This window comes from Cimex lectularius, unplaced genomic scaffold, assembly GCF_000648675.2.
Source record: "Cimex lectularius strain Harlan isolate CLEC.00 unplaced genomic scaffold, Clec_2.1 scaffold22, whole genome shotgun sequence".
NCBI lineage: Eukaryota > Metazoa > Arthropoda > Insecta > Hemiptera > Cimicidae > Cimex > Cimex lectularius.
The window spans coordinates 760,172-781,334 of NW_019392657.1; the positions used below are offsets into that span (position 1 = coordinate 760,172).

General features: G+C 33.5%; 1 protein-coding gene across 3 annotated transcripts in view; it reads right to left on the reverse strand.

The window, feature by feature from the left end:
• Positions 1-12,106, reverse strand: part of LOC106670739 (lachesin-like) — a 340,305-nt gene extending 328,199 nt beyond the window's left edge. For 2 of the 3 annotated variants that reach the window (XM_014401318.2, XM_014401317.2), the window contains exon 1: positions 11,973-12,106. In XM_014401318.2, the coding sequence (XP_014256804.1) occupies positions 11,973-12,042 (70 nt within the window). In that variant the 5' untranslated portion in view covers positions 12,043-12,106. The remainder of the gene's footprint in view (positions 1-11,972) is intronic. The other variant, XM_014401319.2, reaches the window with a different exon arrangement.
• Positions 12,107-21,163: the final 9,057 nt, after the last annotated feature.

Genomic DNA, 21,163 nt, shown 5'->3' on the forward strand with positions numbered 1-21,163 from the left:
GTGTTTAAGTGCATTGTGATGTCAGTCAAAAATGCCAAATCAGTCAGCCATTTTTCGTTTTTCAAAATCTGAGTGTCATCACCTCTTTCGTCTAGAAAAGCTGTTATTTCGGGCAATAATTCTTGAAACCTTTCTAGGAATTTTCCGCGACTCAACCACCTGACGTCCGTGTGAAGAACTAAATCAGTGTGTTCAGCTGACTCCCTATCTTCCAACTGCAACTGAAAGAGCCGCCGTTGCAAGCTACGTGCACGGATGGAATTCACAATTTTTGTTGCAATGCCCATAATTTCCTCCGTGTTTAAAACTTTTGAACACAAAACTTGTTGATGTATAATGCATAATAGATTCTATTTCATCTGAGCCAAGATGTTAGATTAAAAAAAAATTAATATAGTCAATTATGACCGCTAGTGATAACGATTTTTTTTTATTGTGTATATTGAGACTGAATTGGGAGAAGTAATCATTCAGACAGCATTTTTGACCAAGTACCAGTAAGAAGATGTGACATGAGAGAATGTACATTTCTGCACAGGAGAGTTAAATGAAATTAAATAGTTCAAAAATAACTTTACAAAATTAACCCACTTGCCTGAATATACAAAATTTTACTGAAGTCACGGATAAAGCTAATTTTACAGAAATTACAACATTCTTATCACTTATCTCGATTAAGTCCACCAGGTCTTTGATAACAAACGGGTTGTTCTCGTTTCACTATCAAAAACAATCAAAAACAAAATAAAAAAATCACTAAGGTTACAACTGTTAGGTTTTTGTAGATGGTCATATTTGTTAACTTTGTGAATTACTAATCCCCCTTTTGTAAAGGGGAAATATTCCTTACAAGCTTGACGAAGAAACTCGAAATTATTGTATTCTCTTCGAGAAACATGTATAACGTTATCCTACAGGTTTCTTTAGCCTATTTAGTTTATTCTTGTGCTGATTCATTACGGTGTTAGGGATCGTCAAAGAACGAAACCATTTTCTTCATTTGCAAACTCAGGTACGAGAAATAATGAATGAATGTAAACGAAGAAAAATAGAGGGCCTCTCACTAGCCCTGTGTCACCCTTGAATATTCTTGACATGATTTTCCTTTTTGACTGCTTATACATTTTTACTACGAGTGTTAATGGAATGACATCCATTAAAGGTTTCTAACCCAGTGTATTTTTGCAATAGTAGTAAAATAAAAAAATATTTTAACTATAATTTTGGATAATTCGGACCACAAAAACATTTTCATTTTAGCAATTGTTTTGAAGTATATTTTATTCAGGTATAACATAAACCGAAAGAGACTGCATCCGAGAAATCGATAAAGACTTAGAAAATGGGCTAAATTCCATTAAACGAATGACGTATGAAATAAGTAAGTTTGAATTTATGTTAATTTACAAATTCATGTTTATTAATCAATTCTATAAACATCATAACTTCGTCCCTAAGTTAAATATCGTTCCTTTATTACATAAAATCATTGTCCGTAAACTGTTTAAAATTTTCAATCTTAAACAAAACATTCATTTCTAACATTAATAAAAGTCGAAAAGATGGTTTTGTGATATTTCACAACAATGATTTAATTTGGAAATACCTTGTAATTACGATAAATCTTGTTAGGCACTCAAAAGTCATCAAAGGCTCAATTAATGGCGATCTGAACGATCGGCTAGTGGAGCACTCATACAGACCACTAGATAATTATGATTAAAACGGGGAGCCTGTGCTGATTTTAATTGCTTATGATCTCCTGTTCTAAATGATTACCCCCACACAAGCAAACTCATTCTGGCATAATCGTTATCAACTCTGTACGGATTAAATATTATCAAAAGGGGTAAATGGAAATTTATCTTGCCACTAAATTTATGATTAAATTAAAAAATGTTTTATATCTGTCTACTGCTTACACCTTCCAAAAAATTAATATTTTTATGATATTTTGTTAAAGTCGTGAGAAGCGGTCAAGAGTGAGGTAGTTTAGAAAAACACCTTTTTATTTTTCGCCGACGTTTCGACTTTTATTCGGGTCATCTTCAACGCATAAAGTGTGGTGTTATTCTTTAGGTTCCATATTGGTTTTGTGTGAAAGTGTTGTGATTTTTATATTAGAAATGAGCATTATCCTGCATTTCAAATCAATAGTTTACAGCATGACAATATTACTTTACTTTTAAATGTATGCTAATGCGTTAGACTCTCTCGAGACCCCACGATTTTTGGTTCGATTATCGCTGTCACCTCTGGTATTTCTGACTTTTGCAAAGATCCTGATCGCTTTAAACTAACATATCTAATAAATTCAGCACAATAACTACGCTCAACAAAGGAAATACCATAAAAAATATGAAGTATGCGTAAGACAAAACATGAACAAAACCACATTTACACGATGGACCGAATATCTAAAACATGTTTAAAAAAACCCGGGTTCGATTCGTACCATCGCCCCTGGAATTTCCGCCCTTTCAAAACATACGAACTTTCGCTAATATACAAAACATAAGGCTATCTAAAAAATATCAACTTCAAGTTTTTCTCAGCTTCTAAATTTGTAATAAAAAAGGGCCAAAATTTATTACTTCTAAAATTTGGCCATGGCATATACAATATAAAATTCAAACTGACATTGTTAACAAATAAAACATAATAGCTGCACAAAACAAAAAAATCTGAAAACATCTAGTAAGGCAGAACGTTACCTATTTCATGGTCCGAATACCGTAAAACTCCCAGAATGATTCCATTAACCATACCGACGGTTTCAAAAAACGAGTTAAAAATGCTATAATAAACTAAATAACGCACAGGCTAACCAAAAAATCCGGTTTCGATTCTCGCTATCGCCCCTGGACATTCCGACCCCTAATCCAAAATAATCTGTATTCAAACTCCGTTTAATATGAAAAAATAAATGATAAAACGTATTACTCACAACAATTTGCTCGTGGTATAGATAAAGTGGGAAGTTTATGGGCAATCACTTGAGGTCATCGCCCGACTTCTTCATGTTTCCTTCTTTTTCACGATTATTGTGTTTTAAACAATAGTTATTTGGGCGTTTCGACCAAAGTATTGAATTTCTGTTTTTTTATTTATATTAAGTCGATATCCGAAATTGCGCCTCTCGTTTGTACCTCAGGTTGTCATATACAGACTAGACACAAAACATACAATACCTGTAGGTACATCACTACACGATATAAACATCGATGTCTCGTGACATTTCGCACTGCTTCTGTCATATATAAGTTAATTGCTTCTCGTAGTTTCATCAAGTTGTCCAATTACTAAAGTTACTAAGTTCAAACAACAACAACAAAACACATGATGTCTTTTACGCTTCATACTAAGAAAATTTATTATTTATATGATGCATTTTCATCTGAAATACTATCGTAGGTATTGTATGTGTGTCTGTTTATGTAAAAGTGTTAGTTCTTTACAAAGATTGTACAATGTCCCACATAGGAATAGAAAGGAAGAAATATAAATTCCTAATATACGGTTTATACGATTAAATGTTATAAAACTGTTATTTTAACTATGCAACTTTTTTAGGAGGGTTCACAACAGCAGATATCATATCAACACAAGTGGTGACGGTGTTTTTTTTAAGCCCATTTGTAAGAATGTTGGGTTCGAATACAGGTATGTAGGATTCTGTTGTTATAATCGACGATTTGACACTAATCTTCTTGAGCAGCTTCAGTTTCAGGGCATTCTGTATAATATTTACTTGTATGTATATATTACTTTATTCCAGGAGAAAGTTCGTGTAAGATGTTCAGATCAGTTTATTATTCTATCTTTAGGAGCTTTACAAAGAATTGCCATAATATATAGGATTGAAATCGTGGAATGGAAAAAAATGGAACAAAAATTAATGAAAACGTTTGGAGGTTGTAGTTATTTATGACAGTATACGGACAGTTTTCTCTAGATGAATAGTTAACCCGTTAAACATTCTGGTATAAAAAAACATGTTTTTTCAATTGAGCACAATGCTTTTAAAAGTACTTACAATAATGTCGGTGAATTTTTAAAACGAGAGGCTCGGTTAAACAACTCCTCACGAAACTTTTAACTGTCTTTTAATATTATTGTTATATAGAATATATTCTTTTTAGAAGTTTGTAAACGCAATTACAATGCCTGATAACGTAAGCTGGCTGTTCCGTATTGTTGAAAGTTTTAGAATATTTATTATAACCGTCGCAGTCGGTCAATAAAGTTCATAATTTTTAAGCCCCTTAAGAAATTATTATTCGAGAAAGTGTAAAGTCGTTTTTTTGATTTTATATAACGATTTTCTGTTCTGGCGCCTTTCTTGACGTTGATCGAATTTCGCATCCGGCCTTGCTGTTCATACCTAAAGGCATTCTTCCATCCACTATTTCATACTACACAGTTATCTCACTGACCGGTTCTTCCAAGTCTTCGAAGGCCATTCCCTCTCTGTATATTTCCTTATCCATGCTGGTGCTCTTCAGAGTAGCGTTATCTAGCCCCCACATTACATGTGTTCACAGCTGCCATTCAATTACATTCTCAATACAACATTTTCACATCTCTCTAGTAATTTCCATCCTGTCATTTCTACTCGAAACCTTCAACCACACCTCACACTAGCCTTGGTGTAAAAAGAAAAGAATAACAGTCAGACAAATCCACCCACATTACTTTCACCCTCCGGAAAAAGATCTCCCATTCTATCCACTTAAGTAATATTCCCCTCCCAACTGTGGACAAGATGCAATACCTCTGACAGTACAACTGAAACTTCAGGAGGTTATGACACAATATAGAACACGATTTCTTGGCAAACGTTCTAATTTATCTCTCAAAAATAAAATGCCGCTTTACACCACAATAGTTAAGCCGATATGAACCTCCGGACTGGAAGTGTCGGGTTCAACCGAATATGCCCAGTATCCGCCGCATTGAAGCTGCCCTATCTTTGATCCTACTAGATGCTCCAGTTTATGTATCGAACTTAACTCCACACACACACTTAAATATTTCTTTCATTCAAGACGAAATCCTCTTACCGCAAATTTCACAAAACCCTCCCAACCACCGTAAGCACATCACAAACGTCGTATTCCGATCAATTCCCTCGAACCTTCCTCGCCGACTGAAAAGACTGTAGCCGCGAGATCACAGAGGAAGTGTTGGTAAAAGTGATAATGGCATAAGTATTAATTAGAATTAATTAAACATACATTTTATCATTGGAGTAATAGCAATGAGTATTTTCTCCATTTTTTTTATTTATTTTGTTTATATTTCTTTTCTCATTGTTACATTTTACCTGTTTGAAGGTAGGTGTAATGTATGTATGTGTATATACAGGGTGAATTGCTACTCGTGCTACAAACTTCTCCAGTAGATTCTTCACCCTAAAATGAACAAAAAAGTTCATATTGTCCATGGTCCGATTCTCAACCATTTCAGAGTAATTTCGCTTTTTATCGATTTTGAAAGATATCACGTCCTGGCGTCGGAAAATCGTGATATCTTTTAATCTAAACATTTCTCTGAAAATCTAATAGCACCGTTGAAATTCCCGTTAATTTTTCAATAAGAAGATGACGGTGGCAAAATGTTTGGGCTAATTTTTTGTGTTTTATTTCAGCCAGAACTACAAAAAGAGTGGAAAATTGTGTAAATCGGAAAGTGTATAAAGTAATCCAGAGTTTCTAATTTTAGTCTCAGAAGGCAGCAAATTTGAGGAAAACTACCTGATTTAATAACGCTTCCAACGCACTCGTCATTTTCTTATTTAGTGGTTGTGAGACCAAGATGTTGATGACAAAAAGAGAAAAAATGGTGGTTCAAGGATTGCTAATGTTTGAGAGTGACTTGCTACTCGTGCTACAAACTTCACCAGTAGATTCTTGACCCTAAAATGAACAAAAAAGTTCATATTGACCATGGTCCGATTCTCAACCATTTCAGAGTAATTTCGCTTCTTATCGATTTTGAAAGATATCACGTCCTGGCGTCGGAAAATCGTGATATCTTTTAATCTAAACATTTCTCTTAAAATCTATAAGCACCGTTGAAATCCCCGTTAATTCGGGGTAAAACGGTTCGGTTTGTAAACTCAAGGGCTCCACCCTCTACACACTCCTCACGCAGTTCTTTGTACTGAGTAGACGCCGGATTCCCTCAGGGTAGCGTTCTATGGCAGTACTGTATTCACTCTATATTGCTGATATCCCTTCCTAACCTTACACCACTATCCTAACTTCTTGTGTTCTTACTACCTACCCGTCATAGATCATCGAATTCTCGAGATACACCTACATTTCATAGAACAATGCTTCAAAAATTGGCGAATCAAACTAAATACCACAAAGTCCCAAAACTTAGCCGTCACCCTCTTCGAAGAGCCGAAAAAAGTCATCTACGTCATATTTAGTCAAATGGCTCGCACATACACGACTCAAAAGGATAGAACTGAACCGACTATACCGATTAATAAAATACTAGTTGACCAAAATCTAACACTCCCATGACAAAAAATACTCATGTACAACTCAGTACTGAAACTATAAATAAATAATTAAATACATCGTGAACGTCGCGTCTTAGGATTTCAATCGCCGAAGAAAATCCCACACTAATCTCCAATCTCCAGTCTAACAACCACGAGCAATAACTTTCCTCCCTTCCTTCCTTACAATCCTCCTCGACGTCTTAAAAGTCAGTGGCACTGTAATCTGCTCTCAGAGAATGCAAGTGATTAATTAATTATTATTATTGATGATTTATAATTTAGCTATATCTGGATAGCTTCTCTACTTGAAGTCTTTTCGTTTTTCTTTTACTTTTAATATGAACACTTGAATTGTACAGATATCTATGTAAGTGATTGCGTTGATTTTAGATGTGGTCCAACTTTCCGGTTTTTAGTCCTAAATTAACATCATGTGCTCCCGCAGATTGTTACTATAAAAGTTGTTAAAATAAAAATTAAAAAAATAACATACAAATAATTTCAAAAAGCCATAGCTCAATATAAACAGTAATAGAGTAAACCAATAAATAAAGATGAATAAATAATTAAATTTTGAAAGAAAATAGTAGTGTTACGTTTAGTTTTTAGTAAAAACTATTCATTTCTGAATTTAATTCAATAAAAATACTTAGTTTCTGTTTGATTTTCGATAAAAACCTCTGATTTTTGCTTTATAATCTTAAACTTGTTTTGAGTGTAAAAAGACCCCATCCCTATCGGGAAAAATTGTAATATTTGCTTATAAAGAGATTTGTAAATGTTTAAGGCGTTATCTTGTAGCCATCGCTAAACTGGTAGCTATTGGGCTGAAGCAATCGAAACGATATTGGCCATTCGCTGGGTAATCCAGTCTCTCTATAAAAATTTACAAACTGCCTAGCAGCCGGGGGGAAATGGCGTGGTGGCGTACTTTTTAAAGCATTTTGCAGACTGCATAAAAGCCCACCTCCGTTCTTATGGCAATTTCACGCTTGTCGCTTTTACCGCAACAGAACTAGGCGGAAATAAAAATTAAACCATCTTTATTTCTTGATTTTAAAGTTGAAATGCATTTATTTTATTATATGTAACATCCATTTCGTGTAGATTTTTGGTTTCATCTTCTTATTTTGAAATTCCTTATTGCCCACGTATATCTCCAAATAATCCGACTTAACTTATGCTATCAGTGTATTGTTGGTGTGATATTTATTCAAATAAAAAATACAAGATTTTTTTAGTTACTTCTACTCTACTTCGGTAAATTTGTATTTGACGTTCTTTTTGCAATGATATTATTTTTCCATATTACCAATTTTCCATGGTCAACTTAATCGGCAAACAATCTTTTAGTTCCTATTACTTACAGTTGTATGAAAAAAATTGTTTTGGTTGATTTTTCCTCAAAAAGTCAGCATAAGCACAGCCATTCACTGTATTCTCGAAGTAATTACAACAGAATATTTGAGAATTACAAATTCTGCACCCTACAATTACCGATGCTCGAACTCGCGGAAATAATTTTGTTTAACGGAGGATCAGTTATTGATCGATTGAGTGACGATTTAATAATCCATTACTATTAAAAGTATCTTAATATGAAAATAAAATTTTACTGAACAAACCCACATACTAAACCCGCACGACCTGTTCGTTTTGCAGAACTATTGGTTTTACTCGCCGTCAGACAGACTATCAAATAAGTTTACACTATTTAATATATATATATTTGGTCCTACTAATGAAAGTAATTATTTTTATTGATTTAATATTTTTTTGCAAAGTATGGTTGAGTTGAAAAATTAGTGTCACGAGAGGGACTCAATCCAGGACATCCGGATCAGTACCCCGGAGCTCTACGAATTGAGCTATCATGACTTTGTCCTCGAGAAACCAACTACTTAAAATGAAAAAAATTCATTGAAATGATTAGATGTTGTTTCCAGAAGCCCCACTTGTGTCACTAATTTTTAACCATACATTGCATAAAAATAATAAATCTTGTAGTAGCGGCGTATCTAGCCGAAGGTCGTGGGTTCGAATCCCGTTCGTGACACTGACTTTTTTATCTCAACTAAAAACCTTAATTAATTAAACGGTATTAATTGGTCAAGGGGACCACGAAAACGAGTGGAGCCCATCACAATCTTTATTTTTTATAAAAATATATTAATATAACATGCACATTCATATTTTACAACATTTTATTAAAAAGCTTACCTACTTAAATTCATAATTTATTATTATTATTATTTAATTTATTAATTATTTAATTTATTATAAAAATTCTGTAGAGCATAATAACTGTACTAATAATTACAATTAATTAAGGTTTTCAGTTGAGATAAAAAAGTCAATGAGCGGGATTCGAACCCACGATCTTCGGATTGATACGCCGCTGCTATACCACTTGAGCTATCGTGAGCTCGATCCACCCGGACACTAACTTCCCATCTCAACCGCACCATTTGAATTTTCCCTCCTTTTTGCCATTCTTCAAATGTCGTGTAATCAATTTGATTCTCGGCGAAAAATGAAGTGGCCACGGGAGCTTTAGTGAAGGTATACTTCATTTAAACTTATTAAATTCACTAGTTTCGTGGTCCGCTTGACCAATTAATATCTTACAATTTATTAAGGTTTTCAGTTGAGATAAAACGACAATAAACGACATTTGAAAAATGGCAAAATAGAAGAAAAACTCAAAAGGTGTGGTTGAGATAGGAAGTTAGTGTCCGAGTGGATCGAGGTCACGATAGCTCAAGTGGTACAGCAGCGGCGTATCAAGCCGAAGGTCGTGGGTTCGAATCCCGCTCGTACCATTGACTTTTTTATCTCAACTGAAAACCTTAATTAATTGTAAGATGTTAATTGGTCAAGCGGACCACGAAACTAGTGAATATACTAATAATACTACTTACCCCTCTCGCAAAATGTTTAATTAAAGTAATAAAAAATAAATATCCGGCACAATGATAGTATTATTTTTGGTTTAATTTTTCATATTCCTGGCACACACGTAACATATTTATGAACTAGAATTATACAAATGAAACTTTTACTTCACCCGTGTTTTACCAATTCTTCGATCAGTGCGTCTTTAATGGGACCACCTGTAGATAAATGTAGTAACACAATTTTTTATTCAGTTTACAAATTCTTTGCACAGTTTTGCTAAGAGAATAATATTGTATTTTTAATGTCACCTTTTCTTAAACACAATAACAAAATAGCTTAATAAGGTAAAAATGTTATATATAAAATATAATATAAACAATAATTTCAAGTTTATTAAAGTATTAATGCTAAATAAATGGAAATTTCACTATTTCCTATTGTTTAATTAAATAAAATAACTGTTTAGCAAAAGAAATTATAAAAACTTATTATTATGTTCAATAATTTAAGAAGTACATTTTTCAGTAAAATTTTTGTACAATGTAAACCTTCCTTGATCATCCACAAGGTCTGTAAAAATTCTTAAAAAATACAAAATTTTACAATGATATGAGAAATTTAACAAAATCAAATAAGTAAATTTGTAAAGGAAAATGAAAAAATTCAAGTAAGAAATATAATTAAAAGTCGAGACAAATTCCTACCGAAAAAAATTATCAGCTCGTCAGATGATGTTCAACACAGAATTGCTACCTTATTACAAATATTGTCAATTTGTTAAACTTAATAATTAAACTGAATTTAGACAATATTTTAATGAATTTTTCCAAATCAATATTAATGTTGCTGCTTGTAAGATAATAGGTAATAATTTGATGTTCATTATTCTGTGGCAGTTTCCTAAGTTTGACTAACACAGCACCATCTGCAAATATTTCGTAATGTGTCTGCATTTAATGCAAATTCCGATGAACTTTGCGATATTGATTTTACAGAATATTTGTTAGTTGTATATATATTTATATTTTTTTAGCTTGAAACGTTTATTGTAGTTTTAGTTGTAGTTGAACTTGTGTGACATTTTGCCAATATAATGTTTAATAGAAAATTACAATTATTCCAGTCAAATAAAATCTGCAAGTGCTATAAAAACAAAATTCAGTTATTACGATACTGCAAAGAACATTTTTATGTTAAACTTTTTCAAGTTCCTAATTTATCATATATATATATATATATATATATATATATTATATGTTCAAAAAATTGCTTTGTAATAGTCAAAACGTGAACTTAACGTTCAGTTGATAGTTAATTTTTTATATATTCACGATCAGATATTTGAGAAGGTACTTTTAATCTAAAACATTGGCGAGTAAGTTGGTTGAGTGGAGAGGTTTCGGAACATAGGATTTTCTAGTTTGAAGAGATTCTGTAGTGTCTTTGACGTAGGGCTTGACTAATGGATTTCTTGTGCGACTTAAAACTAACTATTAAGCGACAAATAAACGAGACATCCTGTTAAACGAAATAGACAGGACATGTTCCAGGATAACAAAAATTTAAAATAATAAACTTTTTTGATTTATGTTTTTCCTATTTATATAAAATGAGTAAGGGATGGATCATGAATGAAAAAACCGGCAGGGGCATATCTAGTAAAATACTTATTCTCACTGGCCATAGTTATTTAAAAAATTGTCAAACGAAGAAAGAAAGCAAAGAATATTTATCGTGGAATGTATGAATTCAAAGAGAGCTAAAAGAAGAAATTGGAAGGTATTTGGGACACGAGGGCCAAAGAAACTGCTGTCTCACAGCAATCTAAAGAGGGTCAAACTAAGCCATTCATGGAGATTGATCTTGACTATTAGACTATAATATATGTATATGGGGAAGAATACAATAGTCTATGCCCTGGAGTTTTCAAGAGGGGAAGTACCTCCTTTTCTCAAAGAACTAATCTAATCTAGATGTAGGGCGTTCTTCTGGATAACATGAATAACTGCTATCGGTTGTGGTCCGCATACCCTCGCTGTTAGATCGGCGTCCGATTATTTCAAGAGGTTCGTCTCTGTTGCTAGTAAAAAAGTAAAAACACAAAATGCTATAAACAATTGTCAATGAATTTAGCAATTGGCATCAAGATTTTTTTTAGTAACCTAGTAGCACTGTTGACTATTTTAAAAGTTACTATTTTTGCACGTTGTTATATCACATTTTATCATTTTTGCTGTTTTTGTATTAAATTTTCTATTACTATCCATTTTATTGTGACAGGTAAATCAGTAATAAAAATCCATGACTCATTTTATAATTTTCGTTTTTTTCGTATTTTTTGTTATCCATTGGGTATTGCGGTTAAGTTATGCATTTTGCGATTTGGTATTTTATGGTATTTTTATTATAATGCTAGTTTAGACAAATTGTAAAAATTTGAATCCTTCAGGATTATTTTTTTCCCATAGGCAAGGAATTTTCTGTAGTTCCGTTGTTAATATTGAATATTTCTGATAATTATAAACGTGAGTATAACAATTAATTCGTGTTTTTTTACCTGGAGCAGTGTTGGCAAGGCAGAAAAGGAGAGCGAGCTGGAGAAGTACGGTAGAAACTGAGCAGTCCATGATTTTTATGTGACGAATCGAAATATCATTTTGAAAGGGGGCAGCGCTATATCCGATCCTCACGGGCGGCGGCGTCTGACTGGAGTGGAAAAGAGGCGGCTCGACTCCCACCCCCGGAGGCGGCACGACCGCCCCCGCCGCGCCGCACCGTCAAGGCATTTTTCACCCTTTTTGCACTTGCGACTCACCTAGGCAAACGTGCCGTTACGGTTTTGTAGCAACCGGTCTTTTGCGGTCCCTCCCTCTCACAATTAGCCTGTAAAAACAAAGAGCTTTATGGTAATATAACTGGCTTCTTTTCTTTTCAACCTTTCCTCAAACTTTCCACAAAATCGTTTACAAACTGACTGTCTCAACCGAAATCGATTATTAATGTTAATCAAAATATGTAAGTATAATTTGAAAAAGTGCTTAAAGAACTACATTATTCTAATTTTAAATATATTTTGAGCAAATTTGTAAACGATTCAACGTCTTCATTGTCATTTACCTTTTTTTATTGTAAGTGTTATTACATTAAAATAACTACCAAGTTACATTAAGAAAATTATAAAAATGCTACATTGATTTTCTGAAGCAATACATTTGATTTGTACATTGTTTTATATCTTTTTGTTCACTTTCCCACTCCCCCCCCACACACACACACACACGGACTCTCCCCCTCGCTCACTCACTCTCTCTCACTTTCCCTCTATGCTTATCTCTTTTTATTCTACCGCTCTCACTTTGTCTCTCTTTATTCTATCTCTATCAAACTCTCACCCACTCTCCTTTCTCCCTCCTTTTCACTCTCACTCTCTCGCTCACACTCTCTCCCACTCTCTCTCTGTCTCTCTCTCTCTGTTTGTCTCTTTTTATTCTATCTTTATCTATCGCTCACACACTCTCCTCTCTCAACCTCTCTCTCTTTGTCTCTCTTTATTCTATTTCTATCTATCTATCTCTCACATATTCTCTTTTCTCCCTCTCTCGCTCTCCGTCTCCTTGTCTCCTTCTCTCTCTCTTTCCCTTCCTCTCTCTCTCTCACTCTCTCTCTCTCTCTCTCTCTCTCTCTCTCTCTCTCTCTCTCTCTCTCCGTCTATGCTTGTCTTTTTTTATTCTATCTTTATCTATCTCTCACAGACTCTCCTCTCTCTACCACTCTCTCTTTGTCTCTCTTTATTCTATCTCTATCTAACTCTCACCCACTCTCCTTTCTTCCTCCTTTTCACTCTCTCTCTCCTTCTTTCCTTCTCTCTCCTTCTTTCCTTCTCTCTCTCTCCCTCTCTCTCTCTCTCTCTCTCTCTCTCTCTCTCTCTCACCCTCTTTGTTTCTATCTCTTTTTCTCATTACGAATAAATGATTTTCAAGAATAGCTAAATTTAACAATTTTCAATAAGATGGTAAAAACTATTCCCACCCGGTTATTACTTTAAAAAGACTAAAACGAACTGTAGAAAACTAGGAAATCATCCCTAATCACCAATTCGGATACCGGATAAGAAAATCAACAATATACAAAATTCACCGAGTGAGGAATGTGGTAGAAAAATCACTCACAATTATCACTGTGATTAAAAAGGGATACTACGAAAGCAGAATGTTGATATCGTTTCCTATTTATCTGACAGACATTTTAGGGTCAAACGAGAAGGAAAATAAGCCGAACTAAAAACAGAAAATACAAATGTGCCAAAAGGTAGCATTCTAGGTCTAATACGTTACGTTCTATGCATCGGTGATTTTCTAACAAGTCGATACCGTAAAAGATATTGATAATGTATTATTTATTTTCCCTTCAAATAAACTTATTTATAATATTTGTATAATACATATAATATTTGTTTAATAAATTCTCGTCATTTTGAAATATTACTCGATAAGTTATTTAAAAGTATACATGATTAAAAAATAAATCTTTTTTGCAGGAGAACATCCATTTCATTAATAACTTCTGTTGAATTTGAAAATACTTGGCTTTCAGTTAATTTCAAGAAATCGCATTTTCAATCACTTACAGAAATCCGTCCTTTGGTTATTAGGGAACTGTCGCACATTATTAAATAAATAAGTTTATTATTAATTACGGCATTAAACATGTATTTATAGAAAAGAAAAAATATTTTTATCAAATTATTTGTCTATTTATCAATTCATTGGTTTACATATCCACCTTCCACCTTACCAATCCGTCAACCACGGGTTTTTCTTTTCCTTCATCAATTGCTTCATCTATGAAGAAAGTAATTTAGAAAGCAATTACACTATTTAAAGAGACATTAAATGGAGTACGTTTTCTGAAATTTGAAAATAGTAGTTTAGAATCACGACAGTATATTTTGTAAATTTGAAAAAAAAAATTTTTTTCAAAGTTCTGGCTACTAAAACGCTTATTTAATCAACATTTACAAGTTTAGTATTGATCCCATCTTATTAAAAATTTAACGTAATTTTCAATAGTGCCAACGTATTTGTTCAAAACCTTTTAGTTTTTCAGTTTCCTTTTTATTTGAAGCAAGGTCGTAATATCTTGAACAAAAAGGGGAATAACTCCGAAACTGTTGTGATTCGGAACATAGTTAAGTAGAACATTTCGTTCCAATTCAAATATTTATCTCTCTTTGTTCATTATCTATCTACCTATCTATCCATTTGTTTCATAAAAATGTTCAAATCATTGGTCATTTCTAATAAGTGGATGTACTACAATAGTCTAATATTACTTGAAAACATAATTGTTTATGTATGAACTAATCGGTAAATTAATAGTTCTTATTATTTAGCAAGAATGGTTTATTGTGTCCTGATTTAGAAAAAAGGTTTATTTTCAATAATGAATTGTCAAAAACATTTTCTATTTTATATGAGCAATACTAAATTACACTATAAATGGAGTATACAATGAGCTAAGTGCGTAATGTTCGTTAAAAACGGTTCAGCACGGTGTAAGTGGATGACTTTACAGCTTTATAAGAATGTACTATGCTCTATGACAATTTAGAAGATAAGTGTAGCAGATTACTTCACTTGATATTTGTTCTCCACGCTCTGGCTGGCACCTCCCTGGCTTTTTTCTCCCTCGTTCCATGTCTTAACTGCAAAATATTTAATGCGGTTACAACGGATGTTATAAAATTTTTATTAGAGCCGAATTAGGGAGAGTTATTGATGAGGTTTTAATTAGTTCCTTTGCTGCTGCCTTTACGGAGCGCGCGTACACGCATGCCCGCCCACCCTTAATTGCTTATCCTCTCATTGATATTTGTATGTCTATCTTCTTCCGCTTCTTTTTTTATTAAAATAGCCCAAAAACAGTCTAATTGCTGATAAAACTTTTGAATTACCTCTTTAATCAGCCTTGCATAAATTCTAGTTTTTGTACTTAATTTTTACCCACGTATAAAATCATACGTATTTTTATTAAAAATAACGATTCAAAAATTACAACTTGTCGACTAAACTAGCTATTAATTAATATGATTAAAGTGAACTTTACCAACCAATACTTACCCTAGTTGATGTGAATTTTTCAACACTTAAAGTAATATGCCATAAAATACAATATATTGGTTAGAAGAAAATTTAGAGTAAAAAACTGTTTTTTTCTTACAATTTACCCTCCTCGTACAAAACTATTCTTAGTGCAGAGTTATTTTCAGCAAACCATCAATTCTCTTCCGCTTTCATCTCATTCTAAAAAAAATTCGCCTTCTTTGGCGCTGAACTGCAATAATGTTACCTTCCTTTTCTTTTTTTTTATTAAAAAAAGGCCGCCTGAATTATTCAAAAAGCATGTGCACTGACAAGGGAGTAGGCTGGGGCTTTTTTTCAGAAATTAATATAATACCACAAAATAAAAAATTCGCTCAAATTAAAAGATAATTAATTCACTAATTTCGTGGTCCGCTTGACCAATTAATATATTACAATTAATTAAGGTTTTTAGTTGAGATAAAAAAGTCAATGGCACGAGCGGGATTCGAACTCACGATCTTCGGCTAGATACGCCGCTGCTGTACCACTTGAGCTATCGTGACCTCGATCCACTCGGACACCAACTTTCCATCTAAACCGCCATTGACTTTTTATCTCAACTTAAAACCTTAATTAATTGTAATTAAAAAATAATGCTTATAGCGTTGCTGATCTCTTGTCGGTCCCTCAATGTGGAAATAGGTTTAAAAAACTGAAAGAAAGAATTTAAAGGAAAAAACTGGTGGTCAAATGATGTCAACTGGCTTTGGGAAAAAACTAACAATTTGTTAAAAATATAAAATTAAAATAAATCCTTGTCATTAATACAAAATTAGTAAAAAATTGATAAAATAAAAATGACCTTTTAAAAATGAAATCGAGCTAGCTCCAGCGTCTATTCAAATTTTGCAATTAAAAAAATAAAAATAAAATAATTTGACTCCAGTTCTTACATACATGCATAAACGAAACAACATGATTTTTTTTTAGGCAAATATTTTTGGCACTTCTTGTTCTTCTTTTTTCTTTGTTTCGGCTTGCGTCCAAATTCTCTCTTCGAAAACATGATCCAATCTGTGCGTCTACTCTTTTTTCAAAATTTACGATCATATGCTCCATATTCTATTTTGGCTTCAAATAAAAAACTGTCATACTGTGACAGAAGAAAGATTTTGCAAAAATTATTACCGTCCATAATGGAAAACGAACAAAAATATACAAGAAAAAGCAGACCATAATTACTACTTATCATTATATAATTAATATTAAACTACCCGTCCAAAATATAGACTTATATATCGTGTAGTTTTAATTCATAACACTCGGTTTGGATATAAGCTCAAATCTGCACATTTGTACATAAATATATAATTTATAATATACACATGTGCACAGTTGAATCTATCCATTTTTGCTGTCCACCGGCAATTCCAGCTATTGTAATTTACAATAAACTACCTGCAGGGTTAGGATGTTGGCTCTGCCGGGTCACACCTCGGTCTTATTCGTTCATGCACCGAAGTTTGGCTCCAGGACTATCAACAGATTGGTTATTCCAACTACCATCGCTTGATTTTTTTAACCGTAGTCACACTATCACTCATAAATGCAATCTTTCCTATTTATGTACCATTCACTGAAGTACAGGAAATACTAATCTAATTGAGGGTTGATGGGGTACTCAATATTCCACTATCGGCTCTCTTACACTACAAAATCACGCAAAAAAATACATTCCTAAATATAGACGAAATGATCGACAAAACGAGATATCTATCCGTAGAATGTATAATAAAACTTAAGCGCAATTCTCATGTCAGGTGGCTTAACTACAAGCTCTCCTTATGGAGCCGAGGAATGACACCATTCACTTAAGTATGACACAACGGGACACCTTTCTCTACATGCTGAACAGATACGGGGACACCCAAAAGTGTGTGTGTCCATGTGTATAACTCGCGTGGTTTACTTGTAAGTAAATGAGAAAGATCCTTCTTCTACGATACAGAACTTATGAAGGCCACCCCACCGACCGTGCTACTGATTAATAAACATGTAATGTAATACAACTAAATTTGAATTTTGGATGATGAATTCTTCTTAAAAGTTCATATGCAAAAACAAATTTTTGGGCTGTGCCGAACTGTCGGTGGTTTATTCCATCAACATCAAGGCTTGTTTATTAAACACAATTACAAATTACCGTAAGGTTAAGTTGTTATATTTACTTGCCCCATTGTGATGAAGAGAAATGAATAACAAGATACATGGGATTAACGCAGCATATTTATAACCAACATCTACAAAGAGAATTTGAGTTTTATATAAAAGTATGCAATTTTATTTTTATTTTAAGGATTGAAGTGAAAAAGTTAACAATAAAAACCTTATCTCAACTAAAAACCTTAATTAATTGAATAAAAACTTACTGTAGCTATTGAATTGAATAACATTTTATATCGAATTTTTTATTGGAATTTCTTGGAATTTCTTGTAAATAACGGTGACCGTTTATTTGTAATTTTGCCAGCTACATTTTATAGGAAACCAGATTCTCAATTAAAACTAGGAAAGCTAATCCCTGAGTAAATAATTCATTAAGAATAAAAACCAGACTGCTACCTATTAAGCAACCAGTAAGCATGTTCCGGCAACTTCAAGTTGATAGCCCTGAGGGCGCCACTGACTTTTTATATAACCTTAATAGTCCCTCATATTTCGCATTTGAGCCCAGCTTACCTGTTTGAAGGTTGCATGTGTTTGGAATAATATGTATAAATGTCTTTTCCCATAGCAAGCGTTTTTCTAAGTCAAATTCTCTCGTCAAAACTTCCTGGGTGTCGAGCTTGAAATAATTGTCATTCGAGTGCATGTGGGGAGAGATCTCCATTTTGTGTGTTGTTGGGACAGTCAATCCTATATTGCCTCATCCTATCAAATATTTTGTGTTTCGTTTGTTCAACGTATTGTGTGCTGCAGTTTGCACATGATACTCTGTATATTGCGCTTGATGTGGAACCCCCATTCTACCGAAAAAAAACAAGGGATTCGTGGTAAGAATTTGCAAGATTCAATTCCCTTCTTATGAAAATTTTCTGTATAATAGAAGGAGATCGTCGACAAATTTCGGTAGGACTTTAAATTTGTAAGGAAGTTGTATTTTGGCTCAGACTCGGTCATAACGAGTTCTGACAAATTATCAGACAGGACTCAGCCTATCGCTGCACCATCTTTCTGCTTATAATTTAGTTTTCATGCCATAAAACGAAAAACACGAGTAGCTACTATATTTGGATCTTATGATTGAGAAGACAAAGTCAAATGAATTAATTACTAATTGACTTAATTAACCAAAAACTTATAAGATAGGGCAGGTTCTTCGATTACCACCTGAACCCATTCTTTTTTATTTAATTTAAATTGTGCCATAAATCTAATACTAGTAATATTACAAAATGATCCTAAATACTCAACGAGAACATGAATTAAATATATGAAATGTTAAAAACTAATCATTACACGAGGGCATTGGTACATCGATTGATTAATGTCTGAGCGAAAAAACATATGATGGATCTGCCCAAAGCAGTGTCATAGTACTCTCTACCGAGAATGAAAAATCAGCCTGTTTCAAAAGAATTACATACATCCCGGATGCAAGTCCAAAATTGAAAAGCCTTTTCAGAAACAAACTAGGCAACGTGGGAATTACCTATACATACAACAAATAGTTTAGTTCCCTTCGTTCAAAATTAAAGTCAAATCACCACACATTAAAGTCAAAAAAACCAGGGGCTCACAATAAATTTGTAAGACGAATAAAATATATATATATATAATTGCAAAAAAGTGAAGTAATTAAGGGAGGAAAAAGGTAAATTGATACCGAAAAAAATATATTAAAAAATGGCAAAATGGCAATCAAAAATGAAAAATGGCAAAACGGAGGGAAAATTCAAATGGTAGGGTTGAGATGGGAAGATCCGAGTGGATCGAGGTCACGATAGTTCAATTGGTAGAGCAGCGGCATATCTAGCCGAAGATCGTGGGTTCGAATCTCGCTCGTGCATTGACTTTTTTATCTCAACCAAAAACCTTAATTAATTGTAATATATTAATTGGTCAAGCGGACCAAGAAATTAGTGAATATTAAAAAAAGATGAGTGTCGATGGTAGAATGTAGGGGGTACCCTCTAATGCTATATATTAACTCAACTACATTGTGTTTCTGATAATATCGCCCTTTGAACAAGAACAGCATTGTTTGGCTGTCTTTCTTGATTTACAATAGAACAGGCCTTTCATCGAGTCTGTCACTCTAAACTACTCAACAACTACTCAACAACTACACAAGCCTACTGAGATCATACCAATTTTGCCGAGTTTTTCAGGGAATTGAATCTTATTAGAGCGGGTGTTCCTCAGGGAAGTCTACTTGGCTCATTTCTATTTACAATGTACGCTGCAGATTTTCCTATACGTGTTAAAATTTAAACTCATATATTCGCTAATAATCCTGAGATTCTTAAACATAATTCCAAACTCTCTTAATTATTACGATTAGTGTACAGTTAATGTTATTCTGCGTGCGTAACAGTGAGCATAAATGAAGCTTCATTGCCTACTGACCTTGTGCGTTATCTTGGCCTTTTCATTGATAAATGACTGACTTGGAATCCCCACATAAGACTGGAAAGACGATGTACGTTATTAAAATGTCTACTTGACCCTTTGAAAACGAAGTTTTCGAAACAATGATAAGACCTCTCTGAGTGTAGGTGTGGAAAGTGTGGAACTCAAGCAAGGATTCCGATTCCCAACGGCTCCAATCAATCGGTATAAAATTCTCCGTCAAATAATATAAACGCTTCTTTATCTGTTCCAGGTAATGACTGTAGCGGCTTGCTTATTCTAGCACCACTCAACAATGCTTCCTGTCTAGTTGACACAACAACTTTTGGTGCCTTCTAAATATCCAATTTAAATCTAATTTTATAACAGGAAAAAATTATCTGTCACTTAGACTTACGATTTACTAGAAAATAGCCAGTTTAAACATTACTTTGTAGTCATAATTTGTGTGGAACTTATTAGTGTAGTTAAGTTGAGTACATGATCTGAACCATACCCGCTTCAAAAACACATACAATAATTAACTAGTACGACAGTTATCACTTCCAAACCTACAAGAAAATCTTCGAAAACTGTCGAACTATAAGTGGTTCCGAGACCTTCTCAGTGAGTGAATGACGAGGTTTCAGTACAAAATAGTGTCGTCACTAGGAAACTTCTTTTACAAGATACTCAAATGACAAATTCAGCATACCTAAGTCACCAATACGTGGAAAATTAAGTGTTCCTATTTGTGCTTAAGCCCAGAGGTTTTAAAGGACCACTTTTATACTTACTCATTAGTATGTTTTAAAATGAAAATATTGATTGGTATAATTGTCATAATTAATGCCTCTGTTGACGCCCAAGAAGCTTCATTTTTATATGTTGTTTTTGGCTGAACAAGGTTTTCTTGTTTGTTGTGTTGTTTTCATTTTGCCAAGCGATAACACCGGTAGCTTCGACCTTTGCACGGGAGCAAGCCAGTCGCTCGCTGGCTTGGGTCAACACAAGACGCACCTACACAATCAATTATCTAACGTAAAATCGATTT